Consider the following 20408-nt stretch of genomic DNA (forward strand, 5'->3'; position numbering starts at 1 on the left):
AGATTTTGAAAAGATCCTGGAATAAACGCCAGTCGGACTGATCTTGGGGGACAGGTTGGATGACTCGTTTCTTTAGCAGCTTGTTTATTTCGAGTGCTGCTACCTTCCTTTGCACGGATGGTACGTCAGAGGTGTTTTGGGGGAAGAAGAGATACTACAAAGGGGATGGAATAGCCTCCGGATATGATCTGAAGCACGCAACAGTCGGCTAACATGGACTCCCATGCCATTAGGTGCAATAAAAGATGACCCCCAACTGCCTCCAGAGCAGTCAGGCAACCCCTCAGGGCCGCTGAGAGGGCCTGCCCGAGAAAGGGTCTCGAAACCTCATGTTCCTCAGACCCTTCTGCCTCTGGGCCGGCATCTATCAAAACCCCCTCTGCCTCTGAGCGAAGATGAATCTTGAGTGTCCTGGGAATACGGAGACTTCCGGAACCGCATCATCTTTTGCTCTCACTGATTCCCAGAGAAGGATCTTTGAGGGGTAGAGAAGCGGATCCCAATGGCAGACAATGCCTTCCTGCCCTTTTCAGTCTGGACCAACGTCTCGCAAAACGGTCTTCCCGAACAAGGAAGAACCATACGGGGGCATTTGCAAATAACGCCTTAAAGGGTTCCATGAACTGACAGCCTGAGTCAAGCGTGTCGCCTCATGGCAACGCCAGACCTGGCAGCTCTTGCTGCTCCTTCAGTGGCATGCGAAAGGAGACACAGACGTCTTAGATACTACTTTTAGAGTGGCCATCCGTGCAGAGAATGTGCGCTTATCCTCTGGCGACATGGACTCCAGGGGCGACTCTGCTAGCTCTGACAAGGTTGCTCTGCAGTCAGGTGAAGCTCTGACAAGGTTGCTCTGCAGTCAGGTGACATGTACCAAATAATTCAGCTCCCTTACGGAAAAGATGGCTGAAGCATACACACCTGCTTTCCTAGACTATCAATCGTCCTGGACTCTCGGTCGGGGGGATGGACCGGAGAACTTTCTTGTGCAAGTTCTTTCTTGGTGGTGGCTGCTACCACCATAGCGTCTACAGGGGACCTTTTATTCCAACTAGGCTTATCCAAAGGGGAACTTAGGATCTTATCAGGGCGTTTCGGAACTGGCTCCATGGTGTCCGGTTCTTTCCATGCCCGGGTGGTGAGGTCCAACAATGGATCCACAAGGGGAACACCCAAAAAGCACACGGACCCGTACCAAAGGCCTCCAGAAACAGACTCGTCAGAGGTAGTCTTGGCGGCGGACCACCCACTCCCACTGGCGCAGGAGTTCCAAGAGGTCTCCAAAGGAGACCTCATCGGTGGAGGGGGTGATCTGGGGGAGCCTTCCCCATCCTCCAAATCGGTGCCCTCAGTGAGGGACTCTGGGGAGGAGTCCAGATGCCTCTTTTTACATGTCCGTTTGCATGGAGCCTCTTCGGTGGGACTCTCCCGAACAGACTCGCAAACTGCCTGTTCCACAAGGGGAACCGCATGAGGCACATCAGGCACGGGCTGTCACAGAGTAGACAAAATGGCCGAAATCACTTCCAGAACCAAGGGAGTCGGGGCAGCATCAGAGGAAATAGGGGCCTCGACCCACTCGAGAGAACCTTTTCCACCACATCGTATGCCAAAGGACAGCGAGCCTCCTGGGACACCAGTAAGGAAGCAGTTCTCCTCAGATCCGATGGGGAAATCGGAGCCAAGCCTAGAGGCGCTGAGGGGGAGGGCCATGACCAGACACTGTCTGAGCCGATGGGAAAACCCACCTCGGATCTGATGCCAGACTACAGCTCCGAGAACTGCTCGGGTCCAAACTAGTCAGATTCGACATGCTCAAGGTAATGGCAGGCATCGAGGTACAACGCACCACTGGCGCCAACCCCCCCCCCCCCGACTCCAAGACCTCTCGGATCCAAAAACTCAGATACTGGGGTTCTGATCACAGAAGGAGTTACAGGAGTGAAAAAGGGAAGTGAGCTCCCCGCTCCAGAGGGACAGGGGGCTGGCAAGACTCCCATCTGGATCTGGGTGCAAATGAACCTTCGCATAATTTTGCCCATCTCAGCTTCACTTAAGCTTCTGATGAAGCGCGACTATGAGGCCAGTGACGCCGGTGCATAGAAACAGAAACCCTTGCGGAATGTCTAGGCTCCTCTGGCTACAGTGAAAATCTAGGTGACTGGAGCTAAGGAGTTCTAGGCCTAGTAATAGCCTGTAGTTTTTGAGGAGGACCTGATCGGTCCAGGGATCTCTTCCTCGCCTTGTCCCTGTCCCGTTTAGAAAGGTCACCTTCCACCGGCCTCTTGTCAGGAGGATGAGTCCTGGCCTGGGAGGAGGATGAAGGGGGAGTAGAGGCAGTCACAGCTGTGACTGAAGTAGTTGCGGGGACAGCCACTGCCCCTGAAGCAGAAAGTAGCCCCTTCATATAAGTTTGGCCTTGCGGTCTTTCAAAGCCCTAGGACTAAAGCCTGCACAAATTGGGCAATCAGTAGTTAGGTGAGAGGCCCCTAAACACAGTGTGGCCATTGGCTGGGGACAGCTTGTGGCCACACTGTGTATTTTCTAAAAATAGGATGTTATGTGATCCTATCTCGCCTACATTCTGAATGATGGGTTCGGAGCCGATCCCTCGGCTCCGACTCGGCACGCTTATGCCAAAGAGTGAAGTCTCTTATTGGCTGAGCTTACTATATCCCAGGATGCACCACTACCAGTCCCCCAGATCTCGTTTGCCGCTTCCCTGCGAAGACGTGGTCTCGAGCTGGCTGGGCTAAGTAGTTTATTAAACTAACTTTTCTGTCAGTTTTTTGCTGTTTTTGCTCACAAAAGCTGTTTTATCGGCTATCGCTAACTTTGTGTACGATTTGGATTTGAATTGTAGAGTGTGATTGTGTTCAGTTTGTTTTGGCCCTCCATCCAGGGCCTTCCCGGATCCCGACTGTTAACCTTTATACTTACAGGGTCTCTAGTAATTATACAAATTGGTTAGAGTTACCTGTTCTTTTTACAGGAAGAGTTGGCATTAATTATTACTGTAAGCTTTAATTTATCAGCAGTAAAAATTTAGTGTACTTTCCTGTCAGAGTGACTAGATTTGTGTATCAACATGTCTCAAACCCCTAGGCCTTCGGGCTTTAAAAAATGTTCGAAATGTGGGTTTAAAATGTCTATCACAGACGATCATTCGCTCTGTGTATATTGTCTCGGGCAAAGCACTTGCAGGAGTCATGCAGTGTATGTCACGCTTTTTCCTCAAGGGTCCTCCAGGAGAGGAAAAATAAATTGATTTTAAAGGGGTTAGTTAAACCCTCCTTTGAAGAAGCCTTGGCATCCTCTCCTGCTCCAACCAAAAAGAAAAGGGCTTCGGTTCCGACCAGTCCGTCGGACCAGACTGCCAAGAAACTTAGGCAGGCCTCTCCTTCGGCTCCAAATACTTCGAGCCGAGCAGGTTGAACAGTCTGCCTCGATGCCACCAGTATCGACTTCTCTGTCATCGGAGCCGATGGCTGGGGCATCGAGAGGCGGGTCACCTTCGCCGCTCCACTGCCGAGCCGACAAGGTCGCCCGCCAGACACTTCCTCCTCGGCGCCAAGTCTACCTCGCACCGATGGAATCTGCTGTGAGTATTCCTCGGCGCCGATACTCATCGAAGTCGCCTCGAGCCGGGTCCCCTAGCCCTTGGGGCCGATGGAGAGGCCTTCAACCCGCTCTGTTTCCTCTCGGCCTCGAGGATGTCGGATTCTGATATCGACAGGGTGCTCCAAAGACTGTTCCAGTCCCCAGTCTTCCAAAATTTGTTTCGTTCCGACCCAGCTGGTTTCGAGCCGATGACCTTGGCTCCACCCAGTTGCCATTCCTCCTCCGACTGGCTCCGCCGGAGCAGGTGCTGTTGGAGCCGGTGGAGATTCTAGGGTCGGCTCCGACCCTTACTCCAACCCGGCCTCGGGTCCGAGTTTAGTACGCGGACTTCTTCGGCTGGACCCGGGGTGATGTTTCGGGACCTATGCTTCGGTTCCGAGCCTCCCCTCGGTGCTTCGCTGCGGGACTCCCGTCGGCTATCACGGCTCGAGTCCGGACACTCCCAGGATTCTGGGGTCCGGCTTTCAGGGCCATGAGGAGTGCCTTGGCCAAGTCCTCTTCGCCATCTCTCCGGTTTTACCAGCACCTTCCTGGGCGTGGAGACTGGGTCTTTGGCTGTTCCCCTGTCCGTAGCCAGCGGAGCCCCGAGGCCTGAGGTTACCCCAGTGGGGTTCCTCCTCCTGAGGGTTCTTCGAGTTATCTTCAGAGGAACCCCAAGGAAGAGATCGTGGCAAGAGGAAGCACGTGGACTCCCCGAGTCTATTACATCAGACACTGATATGGATGATGCGGAGGGTCCCTGTCGCCTCGGATGATGTCTCATTTGCAGACATCTTAGAGATCCTCAAACAACGAGGCGGCTGGATATCCAAACCCCCCTCTGCTGACGAATCAGTGCTCCTCAAGGCCTTTGGGGCTCAGCCCTCCGCCTCCTGGGTGTCTCCGCCTTCGACGAGCTTCTGGATTTAGTTTGTCAAGGGCTGGGAAGATCCAGATACCGTGGAACCAGGCCCTTCTCGTCCAAATAAATTCTTATCTGCTCCCCGAGAAGGAGTTCCTTACTAAAGGCGTGGCTGTAGATGCCATGGTGGTGGCATCTGCTACACAACAGGACGTGGCAGAGGCTTCAACGACTATCCATCCTCCTAATAAGGAGTCTAGGAGTATGGATAGGTATGGAAGCGCACCCTGACTTCAACGGCCTTTACCTTAAGGTCTCTGAACTATTTGGCACATTTTACAAGGCTTCAGAGGGATCTGGTCAAGGAGTTGTCAGATTCCATCTCGGGTAACCTACCTGAGCAGCTAGCCCAGTCGGTTAGCTCTCAGTTGGCTATCCTTACGTCAATTTCTAACTCGTCCATGAGGCTCATTTCCTATGCGGCCGAAGGGGCGGAGAGCTGCAGGCACAGGCGTGGCTCACGAGACAAGCCTGGCTCCGCTTGTGTCAGTTTGCGGAGGCCTTCAAGTCTTCCTTCGCCGACGCTCCCTTTGATGGGTCCTCATTGTTTGGACCCAAGGTGAAAGACACCCTTACCCGCTGTGAGCAAGAGGGAAAACGCTATCTGCCGAGGGGCCCGTTATTCCACTCCCTTCGCCTTACCCCAAGGCCAAAGGAGGGGGAAAATGTGGTTCCGAAAATCTCGCAAGTTTTTCTCCCAACAGCAGGAAGATTCCCCGTCCAGAGGCAGAGGGCGGGGAAATTTTTCAGGGAGACGCCGTCCCAGAGGCGGCAGAGGGCCCCGCAATTCTGGAGACCGCGAGTCCTTTCGTGGCTCAGCCTCCCACACGACATGAGGGATTGCCCGGCTGTGCTGCTCCGGAGCCAGTCGGGTGTCGTTTTGCCAAGCACCTAGGAGCCTGGGAGTCACTCAGGACAGATGGGTGCTTCGGATCATTGCCGGAGGTTACACCATCCCATTCAAAGACTCACCCCCTCCGTCCAAGAGAATCCCGGGCCCACCACCCAGTCAAAGGGAAATAGCAGCCGCAGAAGCTTTAAAGCTGCTAGAAAAAGGAGTCATCCAACCGGTCCCCACAGACCAGATCGGATCAGGAAATTACTCCAGGTTCTTTTTATTGCCAAAAAAGACAGGGGACCTGAGACCAATATTGGATCTCAGCAGACTGAACCAATCCGTCTAAATCCAGATTCGAATGGTCACGTTATAATCCATTCTCCCGTTGTTGGAGAAGGATGTTTGGATGTGCTCCATAGACCTCAAGGACGCCTATTATCACATTCCGATACATCAGGCGCCCAGAAGGTATCTGCGCTTCAGCCTGGGAGTCAGTCATTACCAATTTTGTGCTCTGCCCTTTGGTCTCACCACAGCCCCCAGGGTGTTCACCAAGTGTTTGGCAGTAGTGACGGCTCACCTGAGAAGTCTTGGATTCCAAGTGTTTCCCTATCTCGACGACTGGCTCCTGACTGCCACCACCAGGCATCTACTAATGGACAACCTCAAAGCCACCATCTCCCTGGGTGTTTCCCTAGGGATTACATTCAATTGGTCAAAGTCTGTCTTGCTGCCCTCTCAACGATAAAATTTATAGGGGCAGAGATAGACTCAAGATTGATGCGTCTTTCTTCCTGCCGAAAGGATCCGATCTTACAGGGCCAAGTTCAAGCTCTGGTCTCGAGATCCAAAGCCCCAGCCAGGATGGTCCTACAGGTTTTAGGCTCAATGTCTGCCACGGTTCTTTTAGTTCCTCTAGCAAGATTACACATGAGGATTCTTCAGTGGCTCTTGTCAACTCAATGGTCCTTTCAGGATCTTCCCTCAATCATCACATCATGATTACGGAAATATGCAAAGGGACCTTCGCTGGTGGCTTCAGACATCCAACTTGGATCAGGGAAAACCCTTTGTTCTCCCTCCAGTAGTTTCCCTGACGACAGATGCCTCCCAGATAGGGTGGGGGCATTGTCTGGGCAGGCTAGTTCAGGGCTCCTGGCTTCCGGACGAAGCTCTTCTCCACATCAACGTGTTGGAGATGAGGGCTGTTCTTCTATCCCTACAGGCCTTACACAAGTTTCTTCCTCAAGGCATCATCGCCATCCACACAGACAACATGTCGGGTGGTTTGGTATCTGAACAAACAAGGAGGGACCAGATCATCCCCTTTGCAGAGAGGCCATGAGAGTGTGGGAATGGGCTGTAGCTACCAACCGCTTCTTGGTAGCGACCCACATCCCGGAAAATCAAATGTATTGGCGGACAAATTAAGCAGGACAATTCTCTCTCCTCACTAATGGTCTCTAAACGCAAAGTAGCAGCTCAGGTTTTCAAGAGATGGGGACGCCGCTACACCTATTTGCAACGCCACAAAACACCAAGTGCCAGAAATTTTTCTCCTTGATTCCACATCAGGAAGTACCAGCCATGGATGCTCTAGCACAACCTTGGCCAACAGGGCTACTTTATGCCTTTCCTCCAATTCCACTCCTTCCAAAAAGTTATTCAAAAAGCTTCTCATCTGGGGTCTTCAATGATTCTGATTGCCCCATACTGGCCTCGCCAGATATGGTTTCCTACCTGAAAAAGCATGCAGTGGACGCATCCGTGGACCTTGGACCTGATCCCGATTTGCTAATCCATCAGTCGGGACATTGGCATCAGTCCCTTCAATCTCTAAAATTGACAGCTTGGCTCCTCCACTTCCAACCTTAGTTAGAAGGCACACACTAGACCCGGAAGTTGTTCACATTTTATCTGCCGCCCACAAACCCACCACTAACAAATTGTACCTCAGTAAGTGGAAGAGGTTTGCTATCTGGGCTCAACTCAAGGGCTTAGACCCTATCACTGCTCCTGTCCCAGAGGTTTTGAAATTCTTAACATCCCTGTTTAATCAGGGATCTTCTGTCTCAACTATTAAAGTCCAACTAGCTGCTATCTCAATTCCTTGAATCCACGGATCCTCCTTTGATGAGCAGCAGACTATGCAAAACGTTCATTAAAGGTGCCAGTCTGTTAAGACCACCAGTTTTTCATCCTGCACCTCCGTGGGATCTTGATTTGGTGCTTCGTGGCATTAACATCTCCCCTTTGAACCGCTGCTACATGCAAATTAAAATATCTGTCTTGGAAAACGGCATTCTTAGTGGCTATTACCTCTGCAAGGAGAGTCTCAGAGCTTCAAGCCCTGTCTATTAAACCACCGTGACTTGATTATCCACAAGGATAGAGTATCACTTAGGCCTAATCCATCCTTTGTCCCCAAAGTCTGTTCTAGTTTCTGTCTTCAACAATCTCTAGAGCTACCAGTTTTCTTTCCAAAATTCTCTAATGAAGCAGAATATACTCTCCATAAATTGGATGTTCACAGACAATTACGCTTCTATTTAGACAGGACTCAGCAACTTCGTGAAGTCAGACCAGTTGTTTGTGTCCTTCTCAGATAATAAATTGGGCCAAACCATTACAAAAGCTACAATCTCAAAATGGATCAGAGATTGCATAACTCAGGCCTATTCTTCTTGAATAAACATCTTACATCATCTATCAAAGCTCATTCTACCAGAGCTATGGCTACTTCTATAGCCTTTCATTCCAAGTCAGCTATTTCGAAATTTGTGCTGCGGCTACTTGGTCCAACCCGCACACTTTCATTTCCCACTACAAATTGGATGTGGCATCTAAAGGACGAGCATCATTTGGTTCCACGGTACTCAGGAGTGTTTTCCAGTGAGCCACCCAGGATTCAGGTGCTAGGACGCTTGTCCCATCATTCAGAATGTAGGCGAGATAGGATCACATAACATCTTTTAGTTATGTACTCACCATAACTTCAGATGTTTGGGATCCATCTCACCTACATTCCTGATACCCACCCTCCTTCCCCCTGCCTTGCAGATCAGAAGAGATTGAACGGTTTTGAGTTCAACTGTTTTTATCTTGTTCCATCTGACGATGTTATATAAGCAGGGTATGCGTGTGTGCATGTATGCGGACAAACTAGATCTGGGGGACTGGTAGTGGTGCATCCTGGGATATAGTAAGCTCAGCCAATAAGAGACTTCGCTCTTTGGCATAAGCGTGCCGAGTCGGAGCCGAGGGATCGGCTCCGAACCCATCATTCAGAATGTAGGCGAGATGGATCCCAAACATCTGAAGTTATGGTGAGTACATAACTAAAAGTTTAGCCTGCTCAGCCATGCTAGAAAAAAAAAATGAAAGCTCTTTACCCGACCCAGCCATGCACATACACTGACGAACAAGGAGGGGGAGAAAGGTAACTACCACACTAACCAACTCTCTTTTGTTTGCTATGAAACATGAAGCAACGTGACGCACAAGAGGTAGGGGAGGAAAGACCTGACCTAACTATTAGAAAATACTCACTTACCCAAAAATATTACTTTATAGACACACCACGCCTGGAGCTCAGAGGGCATGATGCTAGGCTAAGCCGCAGTAAATGAGCCCTGAGAGAAGGAAGGAGATGGAGGTGTATTATGGGTAAGGGGAGGAGCTTGGAGCTCAGATCAGATGGTGAAGCTGCTGTCTCAGATCAGATCCAAATACCCACAGGTTGAAGAGCAGATGAAGTAAACTACTTCAGATCTTGGATTTATTTAGCTCAGCTTTCAACAAAATAAATCCATTCTTATGCCACGCTTTAAGTTTGTCAATCACAGAAAGACTCTTGGATGACTGCACATGGCATACTTCAGCTTTAAGACAGACATTTTACTGTCATTTCAAACTTAAAGAAAAACTTGTGAAGAGAGAAAAATAAAGAAAACCAGCAGATATAGATCTGCAACATTTAAAAACACAAGGTTGGATGGAGCATGAAAGATCATACCTTTACAGAAAGGTTAGCACACAAACTGATGCAAAGTGTACTTCTTTAATGTCTCACTGTACAAAAATATAAATAAATGTACTTTTGGGTTATGTTTTCCACCAGATAAACAGGAAAAGTTCCATCAACCCTAGCTTAACATTGGGCTGAAGCATTTACCACAACTCTTCGGTTTCATATAAAGCCTAACTCCAGACCTACTTAAGAATAGACCTAAACCCTAAAAAAAAAAAATGTCCAAAATGCATGAGGTAGAGAGCAGATGCAAAAACATGCACAAACTCTAATGTTGCTGCAGTACAACCTAAACTGTATACTGAACTGGCACATGCAAACAGATTATTCAAACTGTAGACATTAGATGAGTGTGGAAAACAGAACAGCCACAATCTTTCATTTCAATACACACTGCTCTTAACTATATATTCAGAGCACTATGAACTTGAAGCTTTCTTGCTACATGATACTTACAAGAGGTTCAACAGAGCTGAGGTCTTTGATCTTGTTTCCACTTAGATTGAGATACGTGAGGCTGGGACATTTCTGAACCAATACTTCAAGGCCTCCAGAAATATCATTTTCATTCAGTTCCAACTAAAAATGCAAGCAGCACAGGAAAAAAAGTTTTGATAACTTTAAGGTGAAATACAAAGCAAACTTAAATCAACGTAAACTGACTTACACCATGAACTAATGCCTCCTCCCAGCTAGCAATTTTGCTGCACTCCACAAAAAAGTAGAGTAAAAGATTTACCGTAACAGATGTCCTCTTCACTGTCATAGTACAACATAAGAGATCTCCTTCCAAGGGTAGCCAGTCTTGGCCAGTATACCAAAGCCTTCAGTATCTACAGAAACCTATGTCACATGAAAGCTCCCCAACACAAGGTGCAAGGCATAAAAGTGATATATGGGGGACACATTTTAGAATTAATCAGATGCGGGAGGAACAAAATGTCTCTATGGACCAAGAGTAACCTGTGCATCTGGAAGGAGAAAACAAAGAACCCTTCAACCAGGAGGGCAAGGAGAACAGGCTAGAGCATGGGGGGCAGGAATTAGAGTGAGAATACTGCAACAGTGAAGAGAACAACATTTACACTTGTGGTAAGATTTTACACAACTGTACTATGTTCTTCCACATCACGGTTGCAATCTTCATAACGCAAGGAATAGTACAAATTGCTCAAGGAGGAATCTCGAGAGGAGGATGGCAATAAAAAACCTGAGAAATCCATGTAGGATAACCCTGGCAAAGCCAGCTCTAGCCCTGGAAAGGACATCCAACTTAAAATGCTTAGTGAAGGTATGGACGAAAGACCAAGTAGCAGCCTTAATTATGGAATTAGTACCCATTCCCTTGAAAAAATCACCAGAAGCAACAGCTTTGGCAGAGTTGGCCTTTACTGAAGACATTAACTATGAAAGGAAGAAGAAGAAATGGCTTTAGAAATCCAAAGAGATTGTCTGCTTAGGAAACCGCTAAATCCAATGACCTAGGATGGAAAGAAACAAACAGCTGCTCAGATTTGCTAATAACTTTAGATTCATCCTAATGATATCTGAGCTGTCTATGCAAGTCCAAGGTGTGAAGAACCTTCACAATGGCAGACTGCAGAGAAGTAAAAAGGAAAACAAATGAACAGACTGATTAAGGCGCAAGTTGGTCAGGGATTTGTCTTTAAAGGATTAGAATGAAGAGAAAACCTGTCCCTGTGAAAAACTAAGAAAGGAATAACCATTTCAGAAACCCTCCTGGCTGAAGTATGTAGAAGGTTGTAAGGAAGCTGAATCAGCAGCTTGAAAAATTGACTAGGGCTCCCTTTTAAAAATAAAACAGATTCCAGGAAGGCAGAAAAGGTTTCCTGGGAGGTCTAATATGAATGCCTTTAAGAAACTGAACTCAAATGTGGAAACCAGAAGAGTTGTAAGGGGAGACTAGCAGAGACTGCTGATAGATGGAGCTTTAACTGAAGAATGACAACCCAGCATGAAGCAAATCACGCAAATATGAGGGAAACACAGGAACCTCCGCACAGAGGATCCTGCTGGTGACAGAGGCACCTTCCATTTGGACAAATTATTTACTGGTAGTTGGCTTGCTGGCCTCTGCAGGATTCAAAGCATGTAGTCAGAAAAAAAGAGGTGCCTAAAAACAGATCAAACCCCATCATCCACTGTCAGCTGAAGACTGGACAAGTGATAATGGATAAGAGTCCCCTTCTTGTGTGTGAAAAGGTCCACCTGGAAAGGTAACTTGTGGTGACTGCTGTTAGATACATTTAGAAATTTATAAATGCATGTGCACACTTGTTCGTTAGATGCATATACACATACACTTTTGTTGCTATAATATATATATATATATATATATATATATATATATATATATATATATATATATATATATAAATAACAGTCAGCTAGATGCATGTATTTTGTTTGCAAGCATATATAGTTGCACTGAGTACATAATACTACAAATAACCAGAGTTTAAAATATTGTGTAGTTATGCAAATTATAAATACTTATAATTCTACATATTTTACAACTGCATTCCAATATGAAGTTGCAAGTGTATTAGCAAATGACTGACAGTAAAAAAAAGTGCTGAAAGGGTTACAGAGTCTGAAATGCACAAAAAGAAAGTGTGAGCTTGGATCGTTCCAGGCATTTTTTTAAGAGCTGATGTAACGCCTGGCATTAATGATAAAGTTTGTTTAAATTATGTTAATTTTTAATCATAAAATTTAGTGTGCATGTATTGCAAATATAGTTATATTAAGATTATTATTATAAGTTTACATTATACACAGTTTTTTATTAGTAGATATTGTGTTAGGGAAGTGACAGTACTGTTTGGTTGAGTGGACTTTATACTGACATGTCCTTTTAAGGATTAATACTAGTAGGAAATTATGTCGAAATAATTTTGGTATAAAAAGAAATTATGTAAATGGTGGATTTTGTAATTCTGAAGTAGTTCTGTAATTTTCGGGACGAAAGCGCTAAATTTATTCTGGCTCCAATGTGTGTCTTGTTTTAGTAGTATTTAATGTTTTTGAGTTTGAAGTTGCAAGTGTATTAGCAAATGACTGATGGTAACAAAAAAGTGCTGAAAGGGTTAGAGTCTGAAATGCGCAAAAAGAAAACGTGAGCTTGGATCATTCCAGGCTGGAATGGGTAGTTATAAGAAATGCTGGAGAGACTGTTAAACAATGTATTCACGTGTAGCACTAAGTAACACTCTACGGAAACCTTATTTGGTAATTGTAATGAAACATCACAGTTGTGCATACATGTCATTAATCATCTGTTTGCAGGTAAATGCTAAAACTAATAAGCTCAGTTACAGAGTACAGCTAGTAAATGGGCCATGATAAATTATGGCGGTCCCTTGCCAAGTAGCAGTAAATGTATTTTCAGAATGGGTAAGGCAATTCCTACTACAATTATGACAGCATAGGCAACAGCATAAAGAAAACTAAAGGTTTTGTTTCCCCAATGTGTTTCTAGTAAGTAGTACTAACAATTAAGATGGATTTTATATTTTTAAAATAAAACAGAAGAAAAGTACAGTTTTGTACCTACCATAAATGTAGATGTTCGAAGATCCACATTGCTGCAGTCCTTACATATGGGTAGTCCGCTGTCCTCGGTCGGCCCGAATACCAAAGTATTAGGCTGACGTCGGTCAAGGCGCCTTAAACTGACATCAGGACGTCAGGGTACAAAAGCGCATGACCGACGTCATTTCCTCAGTCTTTTCTTGCCCCAGATGTCAGAAGGCCCTAACAAGAAAGGCTAAAGCCAAAAACCAGCAAAAACTAACCAACCACCCGTGCACTAACCATATTTACAATATGTACAACACAAACCACACCACCACCTTCAACAACAGAGGGGAAGGAGGGAGGGTAAATTGGACTGCAGCAATGTGGATCTTCGAACATCTACATTTATGGTAGGTACAAAACTGCACTATGTTCTTCATCTCACATTACTGCAGTCCTTACATATGGGTAGAATCCCAAAGCAGAGGTAAGGGAGGATGGCAAAACTATAAAGCATTAGGAGCTGCCAAAATGCCCTGTAAAATTGCAGTGGCAAATCCAGCCCTAGATTTAGAATAAAGAGGAAGGTGGTAATGCTTAGAGAAAGTATGCACTGAACTCCAAGTTGCTGCTTCCAAAATATCTTTAGTAGCCACCCCCCTTAAAAAAGCTGTAGAAGTGGCAGTAGCCCTAGTGGAATGAGGCCTAATCCCAGCTGGAATTTCCTTACCATGATGGGAATAACAGAAAGCAATACAAAAACCAATCCACTTAGAAATAGTTTGTTTTGAAACAGGTTTGCCCTGAGAACCCAAAGCAAAAGAAACAAACAACTGCTGAGACTGCCTGAACCCTTTAGTTCTGCTCAAATAATATCGCAACTGTCTGTGTATATCCAAAGTGTGCAAAATCCTTTCCCTTTATTTTGGGGTTTGCATAAAAAGTAGGCAAATGAATAGTTTGGTTTAAAGCCACACTAGAAACCACTTTAGGCATAAAAAGAAGGGTTAGTACGCAAAGACACCCTATCCTTGTGGAAAATTAAGAAAGGCTCAACTGCCATAAGGGCCTGTAATTCAGAAACCCTTCTCGCAGAGGTAATGGCCAACAAAAAGCAGTCTTCCATGATAAATATTTCAACTCTGCCGATGCTGCAGGCTCAAAAGGTTGTAGAGTGAGTTTCTCCAACACAAAATTGAGATCCCAAGCAGGAGTAGGAGCTCTACGTGGGGGTCTTGTATTCTTTGCCCCTCTAAGGAATTGCTTAAACAAAGGCTGAGAAAATAATGGTGGGTCACAGTCATAGAGAGCAGAAATTGCTGCAGCATGAACCTTTATAGAGGAGAAGGACAAACCTTTGTCCAATAACTCAGTAAGGTATTTAAGCGCAACACTTAAATTAGGTTTAGAAACATCAAAGTCCTTTGCTGTACTCCAAAATAAAAATCTCCTCCATTTATCTGCGTAAACTTTCCTTGTACTAGGCCTTCTGGCCTCCAAAATAACATTCAAAACTTGTTGTGGAAGCTGAGACCCTCCAGGGTTTAAAACAGAATATGCCAGGCTGTCAGATGTAGAGAATTAAGTTTGACATCAATGACTGTTCTCCTGAGACAGCAGGTGAGGAATCGAAGGCAAAGGCCATGGAGGCTCCTGTACCAGACTTCTCAGTAATGGGTACCAGAGCTGTCGAGGCCAATCTGGAGCTATTAAAATCATGTTTGGCTTGTCCTGTCTGACCTTCAGCAGTACCTTTGGGAGGAGAGGCAGAGGTGGAAAGGCATACACGTGAAGATTGCTCCAATTGAATGAGAGAGCATCCACCTTCCAAGCTGTGGGATGAAACCTTTTTGTGCAAAACTTTGGCAGCTGGTAATTCAGTGGAGAAGCGAACAGATCTATGTCTGGAGTTCCCCATAACGCTGTCAATCTCTGAAAAACATGAGGATCCAATTTACACTCGTGGGGATCCATAATTTGTCTGCTCAACACATCTGCTAAGGAGTTCTGTGCTCCTGGCAGAAACCTTGCCTGAAGATTTAGCTGTAAACTGAGAGCAGTCTCCCACAAAATCATTGCTTGTCTGCATAGAGGATAAGAATGTTCCCCTTGCTTGTTGATGTACCACATGACAGTTGTGTTGTCTGTTTGAATCAACACCTGCCCTGGAAGAAGTAAATCCTTGAAAGCTATCAATGCAAATTGGACTGCTAACATCTCCTTCAAGTTGATATGTAGATGTTGAAGTCTGGCAGGCCACGTGTCTTGTACCCATTTTCCATTTAGATGAGCTCCCAAGCTTTGTCTGAGGCATCTGTCGTTAAAATCTGACTCGCCTCTGGCCGGGTCACAGAGAGTCCCTTGTTTAGGTGACATTCCTGAGCCCACCACAAAAATTCCTTTTGAATGCAAGGTATTATCTGAATGACAGTGTCCAAATCTTGGCAGTGCTGTGTCCATACATTCTTGAGATACCACTGTAGCTTCCTCATATGCAGTTTGGCATTGGGAAGTACCAGAATACAAGATGCCATGAACCCCAAGGCTTGAAGGACTGTCCTTGCAGTCAGCCTGGACTGACGAGACAATTGGTGGAAATAAAGAGAAAGATTCTTTTGTTTGTCCGGGGTCAAAAAGGCCATCTGAGATGCTGTATTCAGTCTCACACCCAGAAAGCACATGTCCTGAGAGGGTACTAGACTGGACTTTATTTCGTTCACAGAATACCCCAGGCATCTTAACACTGCCATCGCATACTGTAAATGATGAAGAAGTTCGTCCTTTTCTTGGTCCAGAATTAGGCAATCGTCCAAATAAGGATAGATTTGTATTCCTCTTAGCCTGAAGAAAGCTACCACTGGAGCCAGAACCTTCGTGAACACTCTGGGCGCAGTAGATAAGCCAAAGGGCAATGCAGAGAACTGATAATGTGAAGTCCCAGCCCGAAAACGCAGATACTTCCTGCAACTGGGCCTGATAGGAACATGAAGGTAAGCTTCCTTGAGATCCAGAGTCACCATCCAGTGATCTTTGCCCAGCAGAGGTAAAAGCTGTTGTAACGTCAACATTTTGAACTTGGGAATGTCCAGATATGTGTTGAGGATAGATAAATCCAAAATTGGTCTCCACGTGTTTCCTTTCTTTGGTACTAGAAACAGGCGAGAATAAAATCCTAGGCCCACTTCTGGCAGAGGGACCGGTTGTATGGCCCCTATTTGAAGTAGTAGAGAAATTTGTATGTGAGCCTCTAGTCTTTGCTGAGGAGGAACGTCCGGCATGCCTTTGAAAGGAGGCAAGGTATGGAAATAAAACTTGTAACCCTGGTGAATGATATCCAATACCCATTTGTCTTGGGTAATCAACATCCAATTTTCCTTGAAGAGTGCTAACCTTCCTCCCAAAGGTGCTGCCAGGCAAGAAGGATCTGGCAGCTGAAAAAGTAGGTCATTGGGCCTGTTTACGAAAGGACTGGCCCCTGCCCTCACCAGAAGATTGTGCAGGTGAGCTCCCTGTTCTAGGCCTGAAAGAGCTCTGAGCTCTGCCCCTACCACGTCTAGACCTACCCCTAGACTGAGAATCATAAGAAGGATACGTCCACCACTTAGCAGGCCAATTCCTACTAAACTTCGGAGGCTGAACTTGCAAAAAATCTTTAACAGCCTGCATAGACTTAGCCTTGTCTTCCATTTTCTTCAAGACTGATTCCACAGGTGAACCAAACAACACATCAGACTGCAAAGGAGCATCCAAAATCCTTGTCTTAACATGGTCAGATAAATTCTGATCCTTCAGCCAGGCGTGCCTGTGAAGAACTGAGCCAGTGGCAGCCACCCTAGACGAGGCCTGCACAGCATCAAAACCACACTGTAATGAATGCTTACCCACCTGTTCAGAGACATGCACCAAATCTCGTAATTCCTTACACTCAATGCCTTCCGCCAGAGCATCCACCTTAGACTTCAATTGAGAAAGAAGAAAGTTTTGATATTTCAACATATGAAACTGGCAATTCAAAGCCCTCATAGCTAAGGTAGATGATGTATAGACCTTCTTTCCCCATCTATCCAAAGCTCTGGCTTCTTTATCTAGAGGAACCGGATTTTTTACAACAGAGGCCTTGACACCCTTAGGTCCCTGACTAATAGTTTCTGGGTCCGCCCTAGGACTCTTATAAAGATATTTATGAGCCTCAGGCACCCTGTAATACCTATCCGGTTTAACAGGAGCAGGAGGCAGAGAATCAGGATTAAGTGAAGCCTCCGCAAACACATCTTCCACAACATCCAGAACAGGGGGTATAGCCAAGGGCCTATGCTGGGGTAACAGCAAAAATTCCCTAAGCCTTTTCCGAGAATCCGAGAAGTCCTGACCTTCCCACTTAAAATGTTCCCTCATAGAATGAAGTGTTTCTGAAAAAGAAAAATCCTCTGGAGGAGAAGCAGGAGTGGAATCATCTGCATCAGAATCAGAATAAGGAGAGTACTCCTGCAAGTCTTCAGCTGAAGACTCTGAAACATCCGAAGCCTGCTCAAAACTTCCCAACTCTGGCTCCACCCTAGGCCTCTTATCAGGAGGGGGCAAAGAACCTCTAATCAGAGTAATCAAATCTTCTGCCATTTTAAGCATGTGCTTCTTAGGCACAGACCCTGCTGAACTAGGAGTGACACCAACAGAAGCTAAAACTGGCCTGCCTCTGGGAGAAGCCTTGGAAACAGAAGGAGAAGGCCTAACCACCCTAGGAAGGGAGGGGAGTACAGTAACTTGAGAAGCCCCTTCAGCCTGACCTGCCTCCTGAGATACCACCTCCTGCAAAATCAAAGTCTCCCCCTGAGACTCCAGAGAAGTCTCCGTCGGAACCACCGGTTCCACTGAAGCCTCTAAAGAACCGGCGTCCGGAACGGACGACTCATCCTGCCTGGGTTTAACTGCTTTGTCTTTTCGCTTCTTCGCAGATGCGGGCGCCGGAGAATCCGACGGCATATTATAATTGCACCGCTTCCCAAAGACCAGCCTAGCACAATCTAACCTTCGCTTAATAGTGCGTTTAATGAACCTAGCACAAAAGCGACACCCAACAACGTCGTGCTCAGGCCCCAAACAAGGAATACACAAATAATGATAATCCCTATGCGGTATCTGTTTCCCACAAGAAATAGTTATTCACTTTTTCTGACATCCGGTAAAACACTGAGGCAAGAAAAAAACAAAATATTCCCCAACGGGGTACTTAGCCAACTTGGATTCGGTCTGAAACTCCAAATTCGAACAATTTCAGAACGCCGAACGGCACTTGCAACGCTGCTTCTGCATCGGACCATGAGGCAAAAAAGACTGAGGAAATGACGTCGGTCATGCGCTTTTGTACCCTGACGTCCTGATGTCAGTTTAAGGCGCCTTGACCGACGTCAGCCTAATACTTTGGTATTCGGGCCGACCGAGGACAGCGGACTACCCATATGTAAGGACTGCAGCAATGTGAGATGAAGAACATCTGTTAGATATAGTTAGAAATTTATAAATGCATGTGCATATCTGTTTGCTAGTTAAATGCATATACACTTCTGCTGCTACAATATATGTACGAATAACAGTCAGGAGTGTATTTCTGTCTGCTAGCATACATATATTACAGGGTTAAAATGTTCTCGGCTGAGAAGCAAGGAAAAAATCAAATAAAGCAGTATTCATGTGGTCTCACCTTCGATAACCACAATGCCAGAACAGTCAGCAAATCCTATGTGGCACACCTCATCACCAAGGGAGGTCATTGTCTCACTGTGCTCATCCCTCATTACACCCATTATAGAACACAACGCCCCATTTCGTATGTACCGCTCAAGACATCTGCAACAACTGGAAATGCAGCAGAAATAACTCACTGAAAGAATCACAGGCCTAAAGCAGATGCCCTATGCTGACAGCCTTAAAGAACTCCAGCTATACTCTGTCGCATATAGTCTACTCAGAGGCGATCTCTGCTTAACATACAAGGCCATGTCAAACCCAGAGCTGCTGGACATGCTACACTTAAAGAAATCTCAATCCCTCAGAGCCACACGCTCCAGGGATCTAAACCTTGCCATCACAATAAACAAGTACAGTTTTGTACTCATCATAAACGTAGATGTTAGAGTGTTCACCCTTCTGCAGTCACACTTGGGTTATCCTGCAGTCAGGCGGTCCCGCGGTCAGCCTGAATTCCAAAGTCTTCGTCCGGCGTCGGCTGCTGTCTCTTCTTCCCTGACATCAGTGTGCCAGACATGAGGCATCCGATGCCATTTTCTTCAGTTTTTCTTGCCCCAGATATCAGGTGCCCCCAATAGGTAAGCAAAACATATATAGCTAGATAAAAATAAAACAATACCTTTAAGCACAAGCAAATACACCACAGAGGTTGTATAGGATAGAGTGGTATAGATAAGTTCAGCTAGTACAGAGGGTATGGAGGGAGGCTAACCTGGACTGCAGCAGGGTGAACACTCTAACATCTACATTTATGGTAAGTACAAAACTTTTAGTTATGTACTTTCCATAACTTTAGATGTTTGGGATCCATCTCGCCTACATTCTGTACTGATGGGCTCGGAGCCGATCCCTCGGCTCTGACTCGGCACGCTATGCTATAGAGCAAAGCCTCTTATTGGCTGAGCTATTTTCTATCCCAGGATGCACCACCACTAATCCCCCAGATCTTGTCTGCATTCATGCATACATACATAACTTGTTTATATAACATTGCCAGATGTTTCAAGATGAAACAGGATTCGGACCGTCTGATCTCTTCTTATCTCCAAGGAAGGGGGAAGGAGGGTGGGTTATTGGGAATGTAGGCGAGATGGATCCCAAACATCTAAAGTTATGGTAAGTACATAACTAAAAGATGTTATGTGATCCTATCTCGCCTACATTCTGTACTGATGGGACAGCGTCCCTAGCACCTAAATCCTGGGTGGCTCACTGGAAAACACTCCTGAGCACTGTGGAACCAAATGAAGCTCGCCCCCAAGATGCCACATCCAATTTGTAGTGAGAAATGAAAGTGTGCGGGGAAGACCATGTAGCCGCAGCACAAATGTCACTAATGGCAAGCTTAGAATGGAATGCTATTGAAGTAGCCATAGCTCTTGTAGAATGAGCTTTGACAGAGGTTGTAAGCTCTTTATTAGAAGAGGAATAAGCTTGACTAATACAGTCCCTGATCCATTTGGCAATAGTGACCTTTGTGACGGCTTTGCCCAATTTATTATCCGAAAAGGATACAAACAATTGATCTGTTTTCCTTGTTTGTTTGGTCCTATCTAAATAAAAACGCAACTGCCTGTGGACATCTAATGTATGGAATATGTATTTCGCTTTGTTTGAGTACTTTGGAAAGAAAACTGGAAGTTCTAATGACTGTTGTAGACAAAAACTGGAACAAACCTTAGGGACAAAGGATGGATTTGGCCTGAGAGATACTCTATCTTTGTGAAAAACCA

At 45.9% G+C, this 20408-nt stretch overlaps 1 protein-coding gene across 2 annotated transcripts in view; it reads right to left on the reverse strand.

The window, feature by feature from the left end:
- Nucleotides 1-20408, reverse strand: part of ANP32E (acidic nuclear phosphoprotein 32 family member E) — a 777336-nt gene that overhangs the window by 403057 nt on the left and 353871 nt on the right. For both annotated transcript variants that reach the window (XM_044079728.1, XM_044079727.1), the window contains exon 3: nucleotides 9847-9969. In XM_044079728.1, coding sequence (XP_043935663.1) covers nucleotides 9847-9969 — 123 coding nt within the window. The remainder of the gene's footprint in view (nucleotides 1-9846; nucleotides 9970-20408) is intronic.

The sequence above is a fragment of the Protopterus annectens genome, chromosome 8.part0 (genome assembly GCF_019279795.1).
Source record: "Protopterus annectens isolate FY-2018-M chromosome 8.part0, PAN1.0, whole genome shotgun sequence".
Lineage (NCBI taxonomy): Eukaryota > Metazoa > Chordata > Ceratodontiformes > Protopteridae > Protopterus > Protopterus annectens.